We start from the raw sequence: 22941 nt of genomic DNA on the forward strand, positions 1-22941 counted from the left end.
TTTATACATCGTATCATTCTTTGAAATGCATCTTAATGTTCATATCATAGTACACGTCATATGTCATCGCCACAATCTTATTATACAGATTTTACTCACTTTAGAGGGACTATTTTTGAGGCCCCTTTACAGCCACATCACTTCAACTTCGTAGAATCCATCACTACACTGCGAAGTCACTAAAACTGGCTTGGTGCTCTTTGGCCATACCTGGCCCTTGCGCCAATAAAGACCACACATTCATTCATTCATTCATTCATTCATATCAATTTCCATTGCTCGTTGTGAGGGAACCTGATGCAACAGCATGTTTGCAAATCATATTGCCATGCGTACTTATTTACTTATCTTTCCTGACGACTGTCTTTCACCAGCTAACAAATGTTTAAAGCTATATCACCCAGTGCAAGTCGTGCCTTTCTGTATCTGAAGTTCCTCTAATGTTATTGCTGGTTCTATCCACTGTCTGTTATCACCGAACCTTGTGTAATCAGATTGTATGGGCAACATGAATTGTGTGGTAGTCAAGTGTAAGACGGATGCCGACCAAAAACATTAAAAGAAAAGAATCCAAGACATTTTGGCTCTTATACGGGGGCCTTGTTCACAATGAATGTAAATGAAAGGGGGAGGTGATTATGTACGTGTGAATCTACATAATCCACACAGTACCATCTGGAAGGCACGCGAGCGTCCCTTGAGGCTGCATAACCAGAGTGCTGGCCCTGCAGGGGCTGCTGTAAAGTTTTGGGATCATAGTGATGCAGCCATGCTCCCTCACAGTGGCTGTACAGTCAAGGAAGTTTATTTTATCATTTATTTGCGATACTGCCAGTCTCAGTGAGACCAAAGCAGGGGGGCACAGTTTTACAAAAAGAAACAAACACGTCATGCTATATGGTACAGTAAAAGAAAGAAAGAGAAAAAGCTTCCTTAACTACTGCAGAAATCACAAATGACGATGTGAAATACAATACTTTTGGTTGGTATAACAGTGTCGCTCAGTAACAAATATAGTATTGCTAGAATTCATATAAAAATAGCTAATAAATGACCCATGTAATATTAGAGAAGTTATACAGCTAACAGATAACCACGCAGAAGTGGCCAGTTTGGGGCTTGAAATGCAGAAATTCCCCGCAAAGAAATAAGTATTACAGCTAAAATATGTGGGTGTGTTAAGTGGCGTCTTCTGTGTTTGATGTTTCTAGTAGGTTGATGAAATGTGAAAGTGAAGGAGAGGAAACTATGCCTGAGTGGAGGAGATTTCATTCTTCGATTGCATGTGGGAAAAGTGAAAACTTCAACGTGTCATTGCGAACACTCTACTGGCATAGTGTGAATGGGTGCTTTTTTCAATATAGACATGATGTAGACAAAATAACATACTTAGCTCAGTCTATCTTATAATGGCTGTGCATTAGTTGGTAGATGAATTTTAAGCTGGCTTGTCTGGCCCTAACAGATAGTGTTTTAATACCTGCATCAGTTAAGAGGTTTGTAGAAAGGTCATAGGGCCTGTATTTGTTAAAAATGAACCTCGCAGCTTTTCTTTGCACCTTTTCTAGTTTTGATACATTAGCTGTGTGCGGAAACCAAATAAGGTTAGTGTATTCTAAGACTGGGCGAACAAAAGTTGTATAGGCTAGTAGTCTGGTGTGCTTCGGTGCAAGGTGTAAACATCGTCTAAGAAAAAAAAAAGTTTGTGTAATGCGACTGAGGTAATAGTATTAATATGGAAGCTCCATGAAAGGTCAGAAGTTGTCACCAGATTGCTCGAAATGCTCCAAGATGAGCTTCGATTTTCCCACCTGATGGCACATTTCATCGGCGTTTAAAGGGACACTAAAGGTTACCAGAAACTCAAGTTAAAGTGGTAGAGCAATGTTCTAGAACGTCTAAGGCGTCAATATAATCGCGAACAGAGCTTTAGTAACCGAGAAATTGAGGTAAATGCATGACACGATTTGAGACCCCCCAGCGACATTCCGGTACTAGCCCGATGACGAAAGGACTCCTCATAATTTGTGTTACTAATACTCAACTACTCGTATTAAAAATATCATTTCATTCGATTATAAGACGGAAAAAAATGCTACTTGTCTACGTCTATTCGATTCTAAGTAAAAATAACATTTTGACGTTACCCTTCAGTAATATGGGTGTTCGAAAGGTTTCGTTTTCGCTCGACTCTGCGCCGCGCACGCTTTGGAGTTTCAGTAGTTTCATTATCGCGTCGTGCTGTGAGGGTTCTGCTGGCTCGCGAAACTTTCATTTGGAACAAGCAGCGAGAATGCCACGTCCATATGATGTCGTGGGAAGCCCTCGTTGCTTTCCCGCTCCGGAGAGCCTGTGTCGAGGCCGCCGTCGTAGTACGCAACGATGCCGGCAGTGCGAGCCCTCAGCAGCCGGTCGCGCTCGTCGGTGCTCAAATCGCTGAAGTTGAGCCCACCATCGCGAGCCAATCTGTCGGTGTCAGGGTCCATTGCGACGAGCGTCGAAGTTAGCGTCATAGAATGAAGTACCAGCTTATGGGCGTCTTGCGCTGGAGTTTGAGGTATAGTAGCGGCGCCTGGTGGCGGTGCGGGAAACGACATCTGGGTCGTGCCAGCTTGGGTCGTATTGAGCCCTGCTGGCTGTGGCGGAGCACGTTTCTAGGCCAAGTTTTGCGTCGATTCGCACATTTTTATGCCCTGTTGCGAGTGCGAAAAGGCTCGTCGCTTCTCATAGACCACGCCGACCACGCTGCGAGCTCGCCGCAGCCTATAGTTTAACGAAAACGGACTCTCCGTGTGCCGTGGGACGTAATGTGGGACGTAATTCGTTTCTCCTTCCGCTAGCCACCGTACTCCCGCTTTCGCTCTGCTGTCGGCTCTGTCTTGGCTCTGTTTCTGGCCGCGCGTTCGCGTTTTGCGCAGAAAAGCCGTAGCGCCGTCTGCGGACGCCGTTCTACTCACCGATGGCGCAACGTCACTATGAGACCATGATGTCAGTACTCCTCGATCGGAGGGCGGGCGATTTGAACTGCGCTAGAGGTACGCGGACGCTTCAGAACGCATTTTCTCTTAAAATAAGTCTCTCCTTGGCACGAAACAAGCGTTTCGAGGTTTTTGTGATGGTATTTCAACAGTCCACGTTGACTTAATAGTAACCTTTAGTGTCCCTTTAAACATTTGGGCAGCCATTTCTCTGACAGCTTCTGCATTGCAAATTGCTCATGATTTAAGAATTCAACTTGTTCCCTTGATATGTGTAGTGTCTAAGCAACACATTTAGCCCAGATTCACTGGTTGCCAAGTATCAGTAGTGGACATGATACACGATTTCAGGAGCCGAAATGGTCAAATGCTTCCCAGGCTTTGCTACATTTTCGGTTCAAAATACATCCTGTTAAAGTTGCGAACACCACTTAATGGTGAATAGGACGGGCACTTGTCAGCCAGTGTTTTGCTTATATTCCCACAAATTTCCTTTGGAACTTTTTTCTGGAAGAACAGAAGCTTCATGACAGCCTGCAGCTCGAAAATTCTCTTTTGCTTGACATGGCTGGAACAACTGCTGGAAAAGTGAAAATCTGCACACCATCACGTGAAAGGGTGTCCTTTTTAATGAAATCAGTAAAATGTACACATTATACAATTTCTAAATAGGCTGGGCCAGGAACTTCTGAGCACCCCTGTACACTCTTTAGTCAATGATAGGTTAAGAATATCGTTGTTATCTTATGTAACCTTTCTAAGCACCCTTGGAACATGCCATAAGCAAAACTACATGTTGACACCTTAGTTCACCTCAACTCATGCATATGAGTACTCATCTTTCTGCACATGATGGTCAAAATTAATCCGGAATGCCCCACTGCACCATGTCTCATAATCATTCTGTGATTATGGCACGTTAATTTCCAAAAGTATTTTTTTTAACTGAATATTTGCCACTGGTTATGTGCCCATCCTTTTGCCAATGCTCTTAAATTGGCAAGTGACACTGCTACACAAGGGGTACAGAATCATAAGATGTATTCACATATGTGTCGTACTCTGTGCGTACACTTCTCGTCACCATTCTTCCCTTGAAAAACATCATTCATGGCCATCGTCCTCATGTCATTTCTCTGTCGACGTCTCATTGTGTGCATCCACTTGGTTTGTTTGTCTTTTTTTTTTGCATTTCGGCATATCTTATGAACAACACTGTAATGAATTTCTACAAAATTTGGAGACGAGTTCCTTGAAGCTAGTGTTAATCTCAGGATTTCGTCCTGCAGTGGACATAAATAGGCTGACGATGATGATGATATTAGGCCTCATATTAGGTCGCGGGTTTGGCACGTGAAACTAAATTTTCCTTTTTCTTTCTTTAAGATAGTTGACTTAACAAATTCCGCCTATCTTCAGCAGCAGCTGAAAGGGCTCGTCAGCAGCCGTAGCTACGAAATAGCAAGTAAAGTCGCACCGCGTGAAACAGGGCGTAGAGCTGCGGACAGCACGCATTAAGCGCAGACAAATGCCACCGAGTAAACAAGGGGCATGCGCGACTAAAGGCACTTCGTTTCGTGTTTTGTACCCCCCCCCCCCCTTTGTCTTGTTTACAAATAATTTGTGTAGCGCTACTTACTCGCACCTAGAAGACAAACTTGCCCTTTTACAAGTTTTATTAGGCACAAAGGTCAACAATAGTCGATGGCGACGGCAACCTCCGGCCTCGGACGCTCGCGGGATGGAAGAAAAAAACAAAAACACTCAGTTGCCTTACCACTCTGTGAAGAATAACCAGCGAAGCTGAGTATAATGGCGAACTCCACCTCCGTCGCGAGTCGGCCCGGCAGTGCGCTGTCTGTGGGATCGGCCGCGGTCTGAAAGCTCCCGTCAAACTTGTCAACCCCGGAATACAAAGGGCACGTACTGTCACCTGCCTTTCTGGAATTGCCCTCGGAATTCACTGCCATGACCACGTCGCGTCCTCTGACCGCCGCGTTCTCCCCTGTCAGACAGGCTACACCTCGAAAAGAACTAAACGAGGGGGAACGTAATTGCACCCTGACTTTTCTCCTCCACCGCGCCGAACGTCGCTTTCTTTTCAACCTCGTCTGATGACTCGATCGGATACGCTCCGACTCGAAAAATTCCAACCGGCAAACGCACCTTTCTCTACGCGCCCTACATGCTACAGGGTTGCGTGGCTTTCGATTTACTCGGCCGCGTTGTCTTCTCTGCCGCAATTCCAAATTCGCGACTCCTCTTTTTCTTGGCACTGTTTCAGGTGCTCAGTTCCGTGTGCCTTTCTTTTAAAGCGAAGCTGTCTTTGCCTTTTCCTTCGACTTTCCTTCAGCTGCTGCTTCTGCGTCGGAGGGGGGGGGGGGGGGGCTGTTCAGAGCGTGTATATACATGGAAGGAGCGTGGCAGAGAAGAAGAGACGCGAGGAACTCGTTTGGACCGCACCGCGTCGAATGTGCACGATGTCCTCTGGAGCTACGGGGTCGTCGCCACATTAGCCTCTTGACAGCTGTAATTATCCGTGACCCCCCGCAAGAGGAGGGGGAAGATGCATGGGCCAGGGAAAGGGTAGAACCGACCCAGTCCCGAAACGGGTGAATAACAAACAGCCTTGCCATTCGTCGCTCGCAGTTCCCATACTACAGTGGCTGTACCCATACAAATGCAAGGGGGGGGGGGGATAAGGAAAAGGTGACGCGAGAAGGCAAGGAAACACTGGATAAACTTAAGTTCATGGTACGGTATGGTGCGTTTCTGTAATTTATGAAAAATAAAACCATGCAAATATGTCTAGCGTGGCGTGCAGATGCAGAGCCGCATTAATTAAAGGGCACCGCAGGGTCTAGGCGATACAAGGGAAGCTGTCGCACATCGAATCAACACTTCTGTGCCCGCCGCGATAGCTTTAAGGCTATGGCATTGCTCAAGGTCGCGGATTTGACCGAGACAGCCGCATTTCGACGGGGGCGAAATAAAAAACGCTCCTTCACTTTGATTTAGGGACACGCTAAAGAACACCACGGTGCCAAAATTAATCCGGAGTGTGCCACTACGGCCTGCCTCATCCGATTGTGGTTTTAGCACGTATAGCCCCATAGTCCAATTCAAGTTCAATGCTTCTGCCACGATGCGATGTGCCATGGCAATGACAATGCTCAAGCCTCTCAGAGGTTATGAAATATGGCGCACAACAACGCCTCAAGCAAACACCTCTCCCTTTGTTTGTTGTTTGTTTGTTGGCTTCTTGTGCTATGATTAATAAATATCGGGCCCCTCGGTTAACCCCTTTACCTCTCTCCTTGTGTTTTGTGTACTATGCAGACAAACAGCAGTGGTGCACGCAAGGTAACGTTTAACATCAACTTGCCAGTCTTGTGTTGGACAAAACGTTTAAGAAATTAAATATTCGCCGTCAACATCACCGCTAATCATCGTCAATCAAAGCAAACAGCACAGGAAGCTTCGCTTACATGGATTGCCACTGTGCATGGGATCTGCATAATTTTTCCGTTGGCGGCACCTCGGCTTGACTAAAGCCCCTGTATGGAGGGGCTTTAGGCTTGACCAACTTCTTGAATTTCTGTCGGGGAAATCAAAGATTTCCTCCTCCGTTAACTATGCCTCCAGAGCTAGCTGTTCATCCTCTTTCTTTGCACCGGGTTCCGCGTTGCAACACAGCGCCTGCTCCTCTTTCTGAATTTCTGTCGAGGAAATGGGTAAGATTACGACAACACGGCGGGTGTGCTGTGCACACCCGCCGTAGTGTCGCGGGATCTAATCTCGGAGGCCGCATTTCGATAGAGGCGAAATGCAAAAATGCCCGTGTACCGCGCATGTTAAAGAACCCCGGCTGGTATAAAGTAATCTGGAGTCCCCCACCACGGCGTGTCTCATACTGAGATCATGGTTCTGACGCGTAAAATTCCAGTATTTAATTTTAATGGGCAGTGCAGTAGTAATACTCCTTCCAAAATCAACACTTGTTTTTGTCATGGCGCGCCATGACTGTGACATCGCCTGAGTCTACCGCACGTTCGTTTGTGAACGGCATTGAATATATGTATGAAATAATGCGAATACGCTTCTTTGTCAAACGGACTCCACGCAGATTTTGCTTAAGTTTGATTAGCAGTAAGAAAATATTCGCTATTAGAATGTAGTTTTTATTGAGTATTTACTATTCGCAATGTCCGCAGACGGTACGGTACACAGCGACCAGAGAGAAACGCCACAAGGAGTCAGCAGGCGACAGTGCGGTGTGATCACGTTTTCTCATATGGCTAGTCTGGGGTGTGACTGCGCGCTTGCTTACCTCTTTCGCGCCGCGGTGGTCAAGACTGGAATAGCGCACCTGCTGCGTGCGCCACTGCGCAAGCCCGAGTTGTCCGCAACGATATAAATCTGCATTCTTTCCCACGAAATCCACAAAGAAGGAATGGGTGGTGGTGCGGCGATAGATCGGCAAGCCTGTGATGGTACTGATTATGATGTGTTTGCATTGCACATTTCACTTTAGTTCTTCCCTGCGTGTCAGCCGCCCGTCGGTAGGGGCGGCTTGCTGTACGTGCGTTTGTTTTTTTGTCGGCGGATCGGTTGTATATGGGGGGGGGGGGGGGTCAGATGAAGCGAATAGGCCGTTTGTAGTATACTTGTGAAACTTATGTGTACTATGAAATGGTTAACGCGTTCTTACGGTATACGGGGAACCTATTTTGACTTGATAAATTATGCGAGGAGAATAAAACGCCGCCGCGAGGCGCTGTCTGCCAATGTCGGCTCCCGGTTCTCTGGTAAAGCATGTCCTAGAGGTGGGCGAATATCAAGTCATTCTAATCTAATACAAATAGTACATATCAAATCGAATTTCGAATAGACCAACGCAGGCGCGTATACTTAAAGCAGGAATTTCTGTATGTTGAGGTACTTCGTTTTTACTGACTAGTGAAAAAAAGACAGCCAAGTATAAACATAAACTTTTGGATCAACTTTAGACGCAAGATCTGTAATTGTGATTAAAAGAACTGCACGAATAGCCTCTGCACGAAGAGCCTGGTTGCAAACAAGCAAACAATGAATGGCTGCTGCATGAATAGATTTCCAAAACGCGAAACAAATATGTATATATATTTTTTTTAAAGGTACGAAGTAGCGGGGAAAAAAGAACGCTTGTGTGTCGTAGACACATGGAAGACAACCCCCTTGCTAGAAAAACATCACTGGTTGTAGCATAAAAGATAAAACTGCTGCGTGGCTAGACCGTAAAAAACGCTGAATTACGGTTTAGAAGCATAAATCACAGGTTGTCAGTATATAGGCTTCCGCCGCGAAACCGCAAAAAAAGCAGGCATTACAGTATGCTTTCCTTTCTGTTTCTGCGTTGCTTTGAAAATTTGTCGTTTTCTGATAATTTGCATTGCCTTGTTTATTAGACGGAGAACAGTAACAGTCGGTTATTAATAACTCCTTTCGATATTCGAAAATACCGAATAGATAATTTTCGATTACGAATAGTTGGCGTGTAATAGTCGTATTCGAATATTCCTCCCCTAATTTTTCTCATTAGTGGGCTCGGCGCACCGCCGAGCCCTTTCTTCGAATTATTCCGGTTGCTGGAAATGGCCGCACGATACCACCTTTCGCGATCTGTAAAGCTGTGCTCGAAGAGCCAGTAGGAGTGGTAGGAAGATACTGATTCAAACAATGTATTGAAGAGCCTTAGAAATTTTCAATGTTTTCACTTCGGCTGAACGCACGCGCGCATCGGCCGGCAGCCCATGCGCGCGGTAATAGTTTTCTCAACCACCAGAAGCGGGGAGTGCGTGGCGTGCCTGCGGCCACACAGAAACGATGCTAGAAAAAGTGTGAAAAACCATAGAGCCCCTCAAACTTCCTAAAGTAGCGAAGTCATTGAAGATTGCCGCCTCGGCGAGGACTTCGCCCCGTGTTTCCATCTGGGGCTGACTTTGGCAGCTCGCCCGTTTCCCTGTTAAAGTATCGTCTGCTATTGCTCTGTTGTCCCTTGTTAGGAACAGCCGGACGCCCCACCTCCTGCAGCCTTATTTGTTTCTTCCCCATTTCTTTTTCCTTTTTTTTTTGCTTACACAAACACTCTTTACTCCGCTGTTTATTTTTCTACGTGAGAAATAAACCGACAGTTGAAACTGCAGTATGTATATCGTGGTCCTTTATTAGATCATCCGTGCGTTCTTCCACTGATACAATATTTGGTCTGATTTAACTTAGCTGCGACTAATCAAAACACCATATTAATTAGTGCTAGAAACTAAGACATCTGAATATTCCTGTGATAAATATTTTCGCGATTTCGCCCTACGCTAAAATGATTTTCACCCTTTCACTACGCCCAACCTGCGGGCAGTTAGCCCGCGTAAACGCCTGCAGGTGCCATACGGCATGCCCTCGAGGTAAAGTGGAACTGTCGACTCGAGAGGCGGAAAGGAGGGAACTCGACAGCATTGGGTAATTGGGGGTGATAGTTGAGAAAGCGTGTCCGCCTCTCTTCGTTACTTTTCTTTCACCATATTTCACACTCTCTCTCGTCTCTCCGTCTTGTCACATGATCATTACTGCCTTGTTCGCCCTCTCTCAAGCGCTGATCGTGTCATTTGACCACTTCTGGTGCGCTGCCGAAGCCGCCATAATCGTAACTGTGACCGTTGGTGTTCCGTGACCGTGCCGGTTTGCCTCGCTTTTATTTGTTTTTGTTTTTTTCTTCCTTAGGCGCAATGATCTCGCTCAGCGATTGCTACGCCGCGAATAGTGGACTTTGTTACTACCTAATGAAAGCTGACAACCTGCGACCCGATGCGCTTCGGAGAATTCTCGCTGATGAACTGGACGCAGACTCCGCGTTTCTCGAGGCATGGACTGAGGCGGGTGAGTTTTATGAGAAAACGCAGGATCCGCACTCACCGCTGTGGAATTTTATGCCTAAGGAGAACTACTTGGCAATCATCTCCTACACGCTGGACAGGCCGAACACCTGCTTGAGGTTTAACGCTGCCTGCCGTAACGCTCGCCCGACAGACCAAAACTGGCGTGCGTTTGGTTTCAAGAGCCTCTGGTGCCTGCTGGTTGAGGCATTTCGTCGCCTTCCACCCTTTTATTATGTTCCCCATGAGTTGTACCGTGGTGTTTCCGATTTCTGCGGCTCTGACCTAGCGTCACTGCCGTTCCCACACTTCGTGTCGACCAGCGTGTGCGACTACCAAGCCTCGAAGTTCGGTTGGCGAGGGCATTTCCTCGCGCTTCTCCATGTGCCTCCCGAGTTCGTGAGACATCAGTCCGTACTCTGTCTACCCACACCACGCCGAAGTACTCATTTGGCCGTTGTGCAGTTTCACGCGCATGACTAATGGCCGTGACTACGGTCAGTACTTCAATTCCGTGGCGCCTTTCCCTTGTGCAATCCTTGTATACCCGAACCTTGGCAGCCCTGCAGGAGAAACAGGCCACGCCCTGGATGGGCGCATGGGGAAGACCGCGCACACCGTTGGCTACGATGCAACAGTTCTGTATGGTCATTGCCGGTGCAGCCGGTATAGCTCCCGCACAGCCAGACGCTGTTAGATACGGGACCGTTTCCTGAGCCTACTTCGAGTTCACCAGGCCACATCGAATCGCACCACAGCTAATTAAGGAGCGCAGAAGCACGGATACCGCATTCCCGAGGCGCGGCACGTGCAAAGAAGTTTGCGGCCCCCACCTTGTGTGCCGCAGGTGGAGCTATTCACTGCTTGACTCTTCCCGAAAGTGAAGCGAGAGCCTGGCACCGTTCCGGGTAAATTGGGTTCAAGAGGCAAGACGGGTGTAATGCACCGTGAAACCCTGGCAGCGTCGCCCCCATCCGCCTATTGTGACGGCGCATTGCAAGTCAGCAAGGCAAGACCGCAGGGAGAAGTAAGCTCTCGGACAATTGGGGACCAAGCAGCGACCCTCTCCGCCGGGTGTGACACCATCGCACGGGCGCCTACCATTGGCCGAAAATGACGACACCTGAGCGGGCTCGCCGATTGGCCGAAAATGGCGTCACCGGAGGGGGCTCTCCTATTGGCGGAACATGACGTGTCTTCGAGACACCGAAGGGCTTAAAAAGACACAGACCGGGAGCAGCAGGAGAGCATTCCTAGAGCATTCCTTGATTCATCTCTTTCGAGCTTCTTGCCGCTGGCCGCAGCGTCCGAGTTGCTGCCGGCCCGTAATGACTTTTATGACTTAATTTCTCGGTCGTCTCACTGTAAATAATGTAAATAAACCTCCAAATTTTTTTTCATTCCGAAGTCCTCCTCAACTCTTACAACGCCGATTGTCCGCGCGCAGTCGTCCTCACCGAATACACTCGTGCAGAGGTCAGGAAGACGAGTGAGAAAAGGTCAGTGGAAATGAGATTCAGTGGCCCTGAAAGTTGCCCTCGCAGTAGGAAACCTTTTGTTCAAGAGAAAAAAAGGGCATGCACTTCTATTTGATTTATTTTCTCAATTATTTTTGCATTTGCTGCCTTTATTGCGAAATCGGTAACAAATCATTGAATGGGATATAAGAAACGCAAAGTTTTGCACTGTTATAGAAATGAGAAGGAAAGATACATTCAGTAAAACAAGCTTACGATAGCAATTTTGCAGAATTGAAAAAAAGACTATGCAGCCGATTACATTTATCTGGACTATTCATTAACCATTACAAAACACTGCTGAAAGGTATTCAGTAGCAGAAGTTAAAGTGACCCTGAAACGCTTTTGACGATTTTCTACAAACGTACTGAGTCGTTAGAGTAGGTCCTTCTGATCATTAATTGACACATATAAGTGCTATGCGTAAAGCGTGTAATTTATTATAAGGTTTTAAAAATGCACATCGCTGCCGATCGCAGCACACTGCTCGGCGGAATTTTGAGCCGCCCCTACCCATATGACAAAAATCACCCATATGACGTCAGTGGGGCGAGCTATCCGATTGGCTGACCAGGGCGCGGGATCGATAATTTTTCCAACTGTATAGTAAACAAATGATCTTCGTAATAGTTCGAATGTTAGTTTATTTGTTTTTATAAAAAGAAAGTAACATAAAGAGTATGCACAAGAACAATTTTTCAGTACACTTAAGGGGCCCTGAAGCGGTTCGGACAAATTTTGTAGACGCGTAGGGTACAGCTTAAGTAGAACATTCGCACCACAATTTAAGTGAAGCGTTACGTATTAATGGAGCTACAAGCGATTACAAGTTACCCTCCTCCCTAGCCATGCTTTTCCTCCTCAACTCGTTCGCCGAGCGATCGGGGCTAAGCTCCGCCTTCACTGGTCCTGCGTCACGATGCGACGTCACATCGTCCACTTCCGGTTGTTTTGGAGCCCGTCCGCGAGAAACCGCTAGAAACCGCTAGCCGCTTGGCCGTCGACCCCAAGCGAGAGCTATCGAAGCAGCGTGCTGCGAGCATTCTGTCGTAGCGCCGAACGTGTCTGGTATTCCGGTAATCACACACTACCTGAATATTTCGACGGAACGATGGAAGCATAAACTCAAGTTGATGAAGGAACTTTAGCGTAGACGTACGTGAGCTGCCTGATCGGTCTCCACGGTCCAGCCACCCGCTGGCGCAGAGCTTAACCAGCCAAAGAAAGAGCTAACATTGCTCAAACCAAGTGTAAAACATTTTAAACAGTTACAAAAACAACGTGTTAACGATTACACTCCTGCGAAAAATTTACACCAGCAGCCAAGATTACATTTTGTTACTGCTACTGTGTGTGGTTGAGCTCTATGCCACCAGGTGGCTGCACCGTGCAGACCATTCACATTTACGCTTCTGCTGTTCATCCCCTGAAACCACACGCAAGGGGACACGGCCAGGCCCTGCCTTCTTGCACATGCGTTTACCCTAATACCGGACTCGCGAAGCGCTATTGCGTTAGTAATCTTCCGGTGTAAAGTAACGGCCGCAATCGCGCAAATCCTGGCGCCGATCGGATAGCGGCAGTCTGATGCGCTGCAGCCAGTCCGCTCGTCTACTGGCTTGCAGAGGGACACGATGTCGCAGCTTGACATATTGCCAGTCGCTACGTTTGCAGTCCACAACGCAACAAAGTCGAATCATAGCGCTCGCGAAAACACAAACCGACACTGACGGCGGAGCTCTCGTCAGACAGAGCACGTTGTAACACACAAGCAGACGACACTTGCTGTGTGCCGGAAGTGCTTAAGTGTACTGAAAAATCGTTCTTGTGCATTCTCTTTATGTTACTTTCTTTTTATAAAAACAAATTAACTAACACTCCAACTAGTACGAACATCATTTCTTTACCATAAAGTTGGAAAATTTATCGATCACGCGCCCTGGTCAGCCAATCGGATAGCTCGCCCCACTGACGTCATATGATGATTTCGGTCATATGGGTAGGGGCGGCTTAAAATTCCGCCGAGCAGTGTGCTGCGATCGGCAGCGATGCGCATTTTTAAAGCCTTATAATAAATTACACGCTTTACGCGGAGCACTTAGATGTGTCCATTAATGATCAGAAGGACCTACTCTAACGACTCAGTACGTTTGTAGAAAATCGTCAAAATCGTTTCAGGTTCCCTTTAAGCACTTCCGGCACACAGCAAGTGTCGTCTGCTTGTGTTACAACGTACTCCATTTTGACGAGAGCTCCGCGGTCAGAGTCGGTCTCAGTCTTTTCGCGAGCACTATGATTCGACTTTGTTGCCTTGTGGTCTGCAAACGTAGCGACTGGCAATATGTCAAGCTCCGACTTCGTGTCCCTCTGCAAGGCAGCATACGAGCGAACTGGCTGCTGCGCATCGGACTGCCACTATCAGATCGGCGCCAGGATTTGCGCATTTGTGGCCGTCACTTTACACCGGAAGATTACTACCGCAATAGCGTTTCGCGAGTCCGCTATTAGGGCAAACGCAAGAGGACAGGGTCTGGCCGCTTGACTGTGCCGTAGCAGGATGAGCCATGAGATGAGCAGAAGGGCAAATGTGAAAGGTCTGCACGGTGCAGCCACCTGGTGGCACAGAGCTCGACCATACACAGTAGCAGCAACGAAGTGTATTCTTCTTTGCTGCTGGTGTATTTTTCGCAGGAGTGTAATCATCAGCACGTTGTTTTTATAAATGTTTAAAATGTTTTTCACTTGGTTAGAGCAATATTAGTGCTTTGTTTGGTTGGTTAAGCGCTGCGCCAACAAGTGTATGGACCGTGCAGACCGATCCGGCTGCTCCCGTACGTCTGTGCTAAGGTTCTTTCATCAGCTTGAGTCTATGCCTCCAGTCATTTGGCGAAATGACCAGCTTGCCTGTGGTTACCGGAATACGAGACACGTTCGGCGCTACGACAGAATGCTCGCAACGCACGCTGCTTCGATAGCTCTCGCTTGAGGTCGACGGCCAAGCGACTAGCGGAGACGTCTCGCGCGGCCGGGGGCGGGCTCCAAACCGACCGGAAGTGGACGATGTGACGTCGCATCGTGACGCAAACCAGTGAAGGTGGAGATTAGCCCCGCTAAAGCTCCTACATACACGCGCCACCGCGGAAACGTGTATGGAGGGGCTTTAAGCCCCGCTTGCTCGGCGAACGAGTTGAGGAGGAAAAGCTTGGCTAAGGAGGAGGGTAACTTCTAATCTCTTGTAGCCCCATTAATACGTAACGCTTCACTTAAATAGTGGTGCGAATGTTCTACTTAAGCTGTACCCTACGCGTCTACAAAATTTATCCGAACCGTTTCAGGGGCCCTTTAATTACCAAAATGACAAGCGTCTAGGTTGTTGTCTTCAGTTCCTGATCAAGTTTCAGTATGTTTCTTTTTCTTAAATTCCGTCTTTTTTAGCAGTTCAAAAGTAACACAACATTCTGGTATAATTTTGTAACGTCTGGTGCGAGAAATTGTGTGACGTTGCAAGTCACCCATCTTTTGTTTGTGACTTATCTGACTTGCCAAGCGTCTTTTCATTGTGAAAAGTGGTTATTTGGCTATTTGAGAAGATCATTTTACTAATACAACCAGGGTGTCTACCAACCGGGAAGCACCGGGAATTCTTAGGGACCTTGAGTAGTCTGGAAAAACTCGGGGAGAACTCAGGGAATTTATGCCTCTGTCAGAGAAAATTAGCTGTAATTTTATTGAAAGGGTTGAAAGTCGTAATGCTTTCTCGAGTAACAGACAGGAATCGTAACGAATCGACCTTGACGCCCTGTCGTCGGCTCGATGTGTTGCCAGTGTACAGTCAATGACCGACTTTTCGGATTCCCGATAATTTGGATGGCTTCGCGGCACCGCCACGTACCCCATAGAGTCAATGTATCAGAATGTCTGAAATTTCGGAAGCAAGAACCCTTCGCCGTCCGATTTTCCGGACTTTTTGCCGTGACCGCAGGTCCAAAACGGCATTAATCAAAGCCACCACCGCTGCCATTTTGATTACCTCGCCGCCTCGAACCGGCGCTCTCGCACGCAGATCCGCTGGCAGCCGTAGCCACCACTGCGGCAACGCTAGACCTAGCCGATTTGTCGTTCGCTGTTAAGCTTCTTGCCGTTGGGTGCCGTGTTTTTTATTGAAAAAATTCGCTGCTGTCAGCAACGGCACGGACTACGCCTTTGCGGTCCTCGCGATTGGCTTAGAAGCTCGGAAAGCACGGTGCGTTGCATAATGCTAGTTCCCGAAAGTCAGCTTCGCCTCTGTACAGAAATCTTACTTGGTGAAGCATACGCAAAAGTATTGCAGTGAAGCATAACAAGCGTGGGAAGGGGCTATTGCCACGGGACACAAGTGCGTATTCCTTAATTATACACGCGCGCACCCGGTATTTCCTGTCACAGTACGAGCACTGATATGCCTAATACGTGTACCGACAGGCCTTTAGAGCGTTTTCGAATGTGCCTGTGGTGGTTTGAGTCCATAAGGACAGTAAATGAAATGCATTTATTTTTCCAACTGGCCGATTTTTAGGACGTTTTCGCGGCCCCTAGGGAGTTCGAAAAAATCGGACGTGTATTATACAACTGACCAAGATGATGTTTTAAATGGTCTGTAGGGCGAACGAGTGGCAGAACAGAAAGGACTTACGCATTGAGGAATGAACGCGAAAGGAAGCGTGCTGCGGCTCTTTTGATGGAACTTGAGCTCAAAAACAGTTTTAAAGCAGTGTACACAACAGTGAGGCGTCGTGCGTGGGCTGAGAGTATGTCAGGACAGCTTAGGTTGAGTTACGAGCTGTTGAGAGACTCATACCACTAAGCTTACTATCAGTTTATATATATAGCTCATATTCGAAAATATTTTCTTCTGTATGCATCTCTTTTTTATTCTTATTTGAGAATGTCCGACTCGATCTGCAATTTTTTTCAAAGACATTTTATTTGCTGTTCATTTTACTAACCGCTCCCATCTATTCTCTTCTTGAATAACATCAACACTACTGCTTAGTATTCAAATTGGATTACGTCGTTCTTTTTTTAAAAATTTTTCATATGCTTACTAGAGAGTGACAGCATCGGGCAATATAGTTTCAGCCCATCTTTACATAAAATATAGTTCTGCGTCACTCACAGAATATTGCAAAGGTCCTCAGGGAAAACCGAGAAAATTCAGCGAATTTGGAAATTTGAACTTGGTAGACACCCTGACAACTATCCTTTTATGGATTGTATCAGTGCCCGAAATTTTTTTTCATATTATGTTCATTTGAGAGTAATCATGGATAATGTGTCTCTTTATTTGCGTTTTTAAAGCGAAGCTTTCTTTGCCTACTGCCCCGTGACTTGGTGCATTGTCATCGCGGTGGTGGCTGTTGCCGTCGTCGTCAGTTGTATCTCCGAGCAGATATTTAGGTGTTCTGTGGCAGAAGCTCTAGCGAGCTCATTTCACGTGACTAAGCACCGGACGCGTCTGGCGCTGTGCCAAGTTCTCTACCTTCTCACAGTGCCAGGAACGCTTTCAGCATTCTACTTCATTCTGCTTCCTCGAGTATGGTGCCCAGTCACGCGAAATCTGGTGAAGTGATAGTATAATCGAAAGTGATTGCCCCTGAATAAAGTTGAACTCTGTTCTACAAAGTACGACACTGTGGCTGATGACCGGGACGCGTTCGCCGCCGGCATCCGCTGCCTGTTTCTTTTTGTGCTGCACCGTTTTTCTCTTGCTGGCTAATCAAAGCTTTACTCACCTCGATTCCTACAGTGCGTAGGATCTGCGTGATTTTAAGTGCATCAACATTTCTATGCCTACCCAACAAGGAAAACCGTCCGTCCGTCCGACACGTCAAACGATCGTTTTCCAGATATGGCCCCCAACAGCAAGCGAATCGGCCTTCGTGTTGTTTCTCTCGTCAACGCGAACTAAGCGGCGGGAACATAGCGCACACGAAGCCATTAGCGCTCCGCGCTTTCTGTTCCCATCCCAGAGCGTTAGCAAGATAGGGCCCGCCGGGCTGCACCATACGCCGCTGCCGCTGAAGTATGGTTGATAATGGTTTGCATCGAGTAGAGGTAGCGTCATCAACCACGCTTACGTACAAAGTCTACTAAACATGACACTTCTCTGGCGTGGTGCGCACGCGCAAGGTGTGCACTGTTTTTTAGCTATGCTGAAATTCTGGAATTTCTGATGAATTGATTCCGATGCGAGCAGAAATGATGTATATGTGGTTCTTGTGAATTTCTTCATTGGTAAGTGACAGTGAGACCCTGTCCCTTCACAGTCCCCCTTGAGCCATGTTTACTTGCTGAGGAAATTGACTCTAGAGGATGCACCATTTTTCACTGTTCATATTGCCTGGAACCAATGCTCTTGATGTAGCTGTAATGGTATCTCAGAAGTCATGGTCTACCAGGTGTTTGCTTTGAGTCGAGACTATTTCAGGGGATGCTGCACTCCAATAAAGAGGCCAACAGAGCAGCGTCGAGATGTAGCATCAGTGGGTCTTTCTGTAGAAAGTTGGTTGCAGTTAATTGTTTTCATGGTAATAACGTAGTTAATTATCAGTGTTTCACTATAAACAAGCCTTTTTTATCATGGGCACTGCTACCATATTTTCACATTGGTGGCACCTATACTGTTGTACATGCTTGCAGTAATACCATTGTCTTGTTTACAAAAGCCTTTTTTTTACAGTAAAGGGAGTGTTTTGGACACCTTAAAACATTAAACACCTAGCTGCTACTTAACTGGGCTCTTTAAAACAGGTTTGTTATTGAGACAGCAGACTTAAGCTTTATGGCATGGGTTAATTCCTTTATTTCCTTTAAGGGTCAGGCTATTCTGCCAGCTGACTAGCTGAATCAGTTGAAGTAAATTTTGCCAGCAGTTTGCTGAAATTTTCTAGGCTTCTGTGCACGGATTCTGACAGTAAGAATTAGCGCAAATACTAACTGTAAATATGTCATTATTTAGTCTGCTTTGGTGGCACTTCGAGGACACCAAAGGGGCAGTGGTGACACCAACTCAGACTTGGACTAATCTGTGCGTTGGGGGCTTGCCAGGGGTGTATAAAGTATATAAGATCGGCTGTGAACCAATCGTGTAAATGAACACTCCATGGCACGCTCTGGCCTCGCAGGCCCGAACTCATACCGCCCTGCCCCACCTCCCCCTTCGCTGCCCCTTGACTGCCCTGGAGATCCTGCACTGCCTGTTTTATATATATATATCAGGTGTTGGTCCAATGCCTCAGTTTGTCAGTATTATTTTCGCAAGTTATCTTTAGAACCAAATCACACCTAAGACAAAGCAAGTCGATTCGACCTTGCAGCAGCGGGGACCAACAGAGCAGTACACCTTTCCAGCCCTGCCTGACTGCCAACAGTATAGCCACTTCCGTCTCTCAGATGAGTTGGGGGAAGACCAGTCAATATTTTTTGTTGCTGCCATCTTTGTATGCACGTTTTAAGTACTGAGAGGGGGTCATAATTGCAGATGCGAAAGTTATGTATTGGGCAGCCTCTCTTTCTGCATTTTCCTGGCCTGATTGGCTCCACTGTGATGGAGTTGTCTTTTGTCTTTAGTTATCAGCTGGCATTATTAAGGTGTAATTCTTAAGTGGCTCATGGGATGAAAAATCCAATGTCCGGCGTTATTGAAAATTTGGCCATCCGGCGTTATGGCACCAAAATTGATGAGAGTCGGGCACGACCATTGGTGGCAATCGAACCCACAACCATTGGTGGGAGTCAAACTCGCGACCTTTGGAGGGAGTCGAACCCATAACCATTGGTGTTAATTATGGCAAAGTTACTTAATGCACTCAGACTCACGACTTTTGGTGGGACCAAAATTCAGTGGCACTAAAATTGATGGTGACATCATTGATAGTCAACACCAAGACCTTCGGTGGGAGAAAACAAGTAATAAGTAACAATGCATTCGAATGGGAATGTCAAGTAATTTAATGAATGTCTAGTGAGCTTGCAGGCTGCATATAGTGTAGAATAATGCTTTGTGTATTCAAGGTATAAAATGTGAAGTGTAGGAACCGTAAGGATATTGCAATATATTATGCTCACTGCAACGCTGAGCATTAACTAAGTCCATTCTTCAGTCACACCTTTGAAATATTTGTAAGTGCGAAACGAGGTTTGTTATATATATATATATATATATATATATATATATATATATATATATATATATATATATATATATATATATATATATAATTTTTTTTTACCATTTCATGCATGGCGTTATAGTTCACAAACGTTGCCCTTAAAATTATGCAGGCACCAAAATTTTCAGGTGTTATTTCTGGGACATCACTTTCAAGTCCCAGTAGTAAAAACCTACACCAACATATGATGATTTGTTATTCAACAGCGAGGACTGACTGACCGGTTCATGATTAAATGAAAACAGCCCTAAAAGATTGAGTGAAACAAGGAGCACACGGCACAGTGTGTGTCTACTCCATGTTTGGCCTGTCTGGCAGTGCTGTATTCATCTAATACTCAACAATTTTAGCTTTACTCAAGGTTTGATGTGACATTGTGTGTATGCAACATCAAAGAGGCCACTTGAGCCAACAATGTCAAGGCTCAATTCAATTGCTTAGCCACTGAACCTATTTGTTGGCAGTTAACTTCCTAAATAGGCTTATTTAGTTTGCTTATCTATGGGATACCTCACGTAAAGGGCGGTGCACACAAGTACTTGTTCTTGCATGTAAGAATGTTGTCACAGTTCTAGCAGTTCAGGCAAGTCTCTAATGAGCTTGAATTTTCAGACTTTGAAAACAAACTATCATGTCTTTTAGCTTGTGAATACTCAAGTAAGCCTTGCAGCAATTAAAAAATAATGTAACACATCAAACTGTCTTGCTAGCTGCACTAGCGTATTGTGTTCTTGAGTAAGAATGCTAACTTGGCATTTCTTCCCTTGTTTTTCTGCTATTGCAGGTTGGCTGAATTAAGAAAGGAAGAAGGCAATGAACTGTATGGTCTTCAGAAATATGATGAAGCAGTCAAGAGTTACACAGAAGCTATTGGTTTGTTCCTACATTTTATGTATTTGAGTTTATAGCCTTATGCAGCATTAATATGCAAGTTTTACCAAGCAGAACGTTTTCTGTGTCACTGACTGGGAGAAAAATACATTGTGGTGTAAAATGCATGAATCAAAATATAGAAATTAAGTTTCAAACTTCTCTTGGGGTTCACAAACAAATGCCATCCGTTTAGAGCTAGCTCGTTTTCACTCCATTCATGTTGAACTCCATGCTATGTAGTTCTATGCTATGTGTCAAAGAAAGTGACTGGAAAATACAATAGCAATACTGTAAGTGTGCTCTAGAGCATGAACTGGGCACAGCAGAATGCAAAAGAAATATTATAAATGAGCCAGCAGTTAAAAAAAAAAGTTCCCATGAATGTATCACAAATGGCTTTTTCTTCTTGACAGCAAACACAAATGGCGTATCTGTTAACTAAAGGAGAGCTAATGTGCACACTTTACAAGGCAATGGACGATAATGTTCAATCATGCGGGTGGAAAACATGTATTTGAACATATTAGTGCACCGGCAAAAAGAAATGATATACAAAACAGAATCTTCAAGGACTCAGTGTACCACCATCTTGAAAGTATGTGGAGCTTTAGCTCTCAGAGAAACGCTGTAGTTGAAGTGGATTCAAAGGGGCTGAAAATGAATTGGCCAACTTTTTTTGCACAGCTTCAAAGGTCCTGAATTCACACTGTTTGTATGGATTGATTCCAAACAGATGATGCATATTCTAGCAGAGACAATTTTAAACATTTTTAAAGTTGCTAGCATGGGATCACCTGGAGCTACAAACAGGGTATGGCAAAGATAAGTAAAAGTAAGATCAGAGTACTTGTAGTATGAAGCCTTTGTTAAAATACCATTGAAGAGCTAATGGAAATGTGAAGGCAGCTGCCTATCAGTAAAAGACATTGCAACCATTTTGCTAAAAATGTTCAGTTTCCAGGTTGCACACCATTAGCTAAATGCAGTAAAAGAATCCTTAAGACCATATGAAAAGCTATTACGTCACAAAACACAAGTAATCTGCATAGACCCATCTTGGAGGCAACACGTGGGAGTTCATTAATAAATAGTAAAAATAATAGGTGGCTTAGCACAGAGCCCTGTAGGGACCGATGAAGGGACATTAAGGGGGGACTCCAATTAAGAGAGAGTGTGTTTTGATCAAACTTGCATTTATTATGTGTTTTGAAATGCTGATTTCAAATATGCAAATAATTCTTGTGTAACAAGTACATTTTAAAATAAATATTAAAAATTAGTTTTTTTGTGTGGACTAGTTTGGAGGTAAGCATTCTCTGAAATGCTGGTTGTCATGAAGGAGACTGGTATATCAAAATGTTGGGTGATTGATCAGAGTTTTCAATGCTTCAAGGATGAATGCTCTAGACTGATTTGGGCCTAAGTTATAGCATGTCAGTCTTCTTAAAGGAAGAACTCATGTTAACACCCATGCAAAAATATTACTTTTTGAAAATTTCTCTAATAAACATTTGTTCATATTATAGGATTGCTGCACTCTCCAATTGTTTACCTTTCTGTAAAAAGAAAGAATTATTGCAATAGTATAAGTAGAGCGAGAGATATCCTCGCTCCAAATCTGTGGCGCCATCAGACATGCTGTTTCGAGAAAACGAGGAAATGCATTTCACGACATGTTCTTGGTGATTATGGCACAGGCTATATCAATAAAGGATAATAAGGGGTCCAATAAAGCAAAAATAAATGCTCTACACCAACCTGAGCAAAGGAACAAGAAAATATATTTGGGCTAATTTCCGGCTCCAAAGAGCAGTGTCCCCCCTTAACTATATATAATTCAACAAAATCAAAGCATTCAAACTGCGGAGATTGAGGAGGTCAACTGAGGACTATTTAAGATGTTGCAAAGCTTTAAAAGCAATTTAGACTGAAGTACGGCATCAAATCCCTTGCTTAAACTAGTTTATGTCATCTATCTTATTACCTAAGATTAAGAGAGAGTTCATCTGTGAACCCAGGCAACTTTGCTACTAAAGCCAATTGAAAGCAGGGCAGGAGGTTATTATTAACAGTGAATGAGGCAGCACGTTTATAGATGTGTTGAAGTACTGTACAAGAATTTGGTCTCAAAGAAATTAGTCCAGAACAACAGTTTTCTATCATCAGGCTTGTATAGATTAAGTACCTCTGTTCATTTCCATGAAAATGAACAGCACTGCAGTTGTTCTGACTTCTGTAATATAACAGATACATAGTTAGATGTCCATAACAAGAAACGGATGAAGATGGAGTTGGGGATGCCATCAGGCCTAGGGACTTGTTTAGTATCTAGATTCAGTACAAGGTTCACAACACAATTTGAACAGTTGTTATTACGTATAACGTGTGAATTATCATTTGTAAAACGAAACAAAAACAGAATGGAAGTAGGTCTTGAATGCTTTTGAGATT

General features: G+C 45.2%; 1 protein-coding gene across 4 annotated transcripts in view; it reads left to right on the forward strand.

Annotated features, from left to right (window-relative positions):
* Positions 1 to 22941, forward strand: part of LOC142566249 (dnaJ homolog subfamily C member 7-like) — a 134389-nt gene that overhangs the window by 49406 nt on the left and 62042 nt on the right. For all 4 annotated transcript variants that reach the window (XM_075677108.1, XM_075677092.1, XM_075677116.1 and 1 more), the window contains exon 2: positions 20402 to 20490. In XM_075677108.1, coding sequence (XP_075533223.1) covers positions 20402 to 20490 — 89 coding nt within the window. The remainder of the gene's footprint in view (positions 1 to 20401; positions 20491 to 22941) is intronic.

Source organism: Dermacentor variabilis, chromosome 1 (genome assembly GCF_050947875.1).
Source record: "Dermacentor variabilis isolate Ectoservices chromosome 1, ASM5094787v1, whole genome shotgun sequence".
NCBI lineage: Eukaryota > Metazoa > Arthropoda > Arachnida > Ixodida > Ixodidae > Dermacentor > Dermacentor variabilis.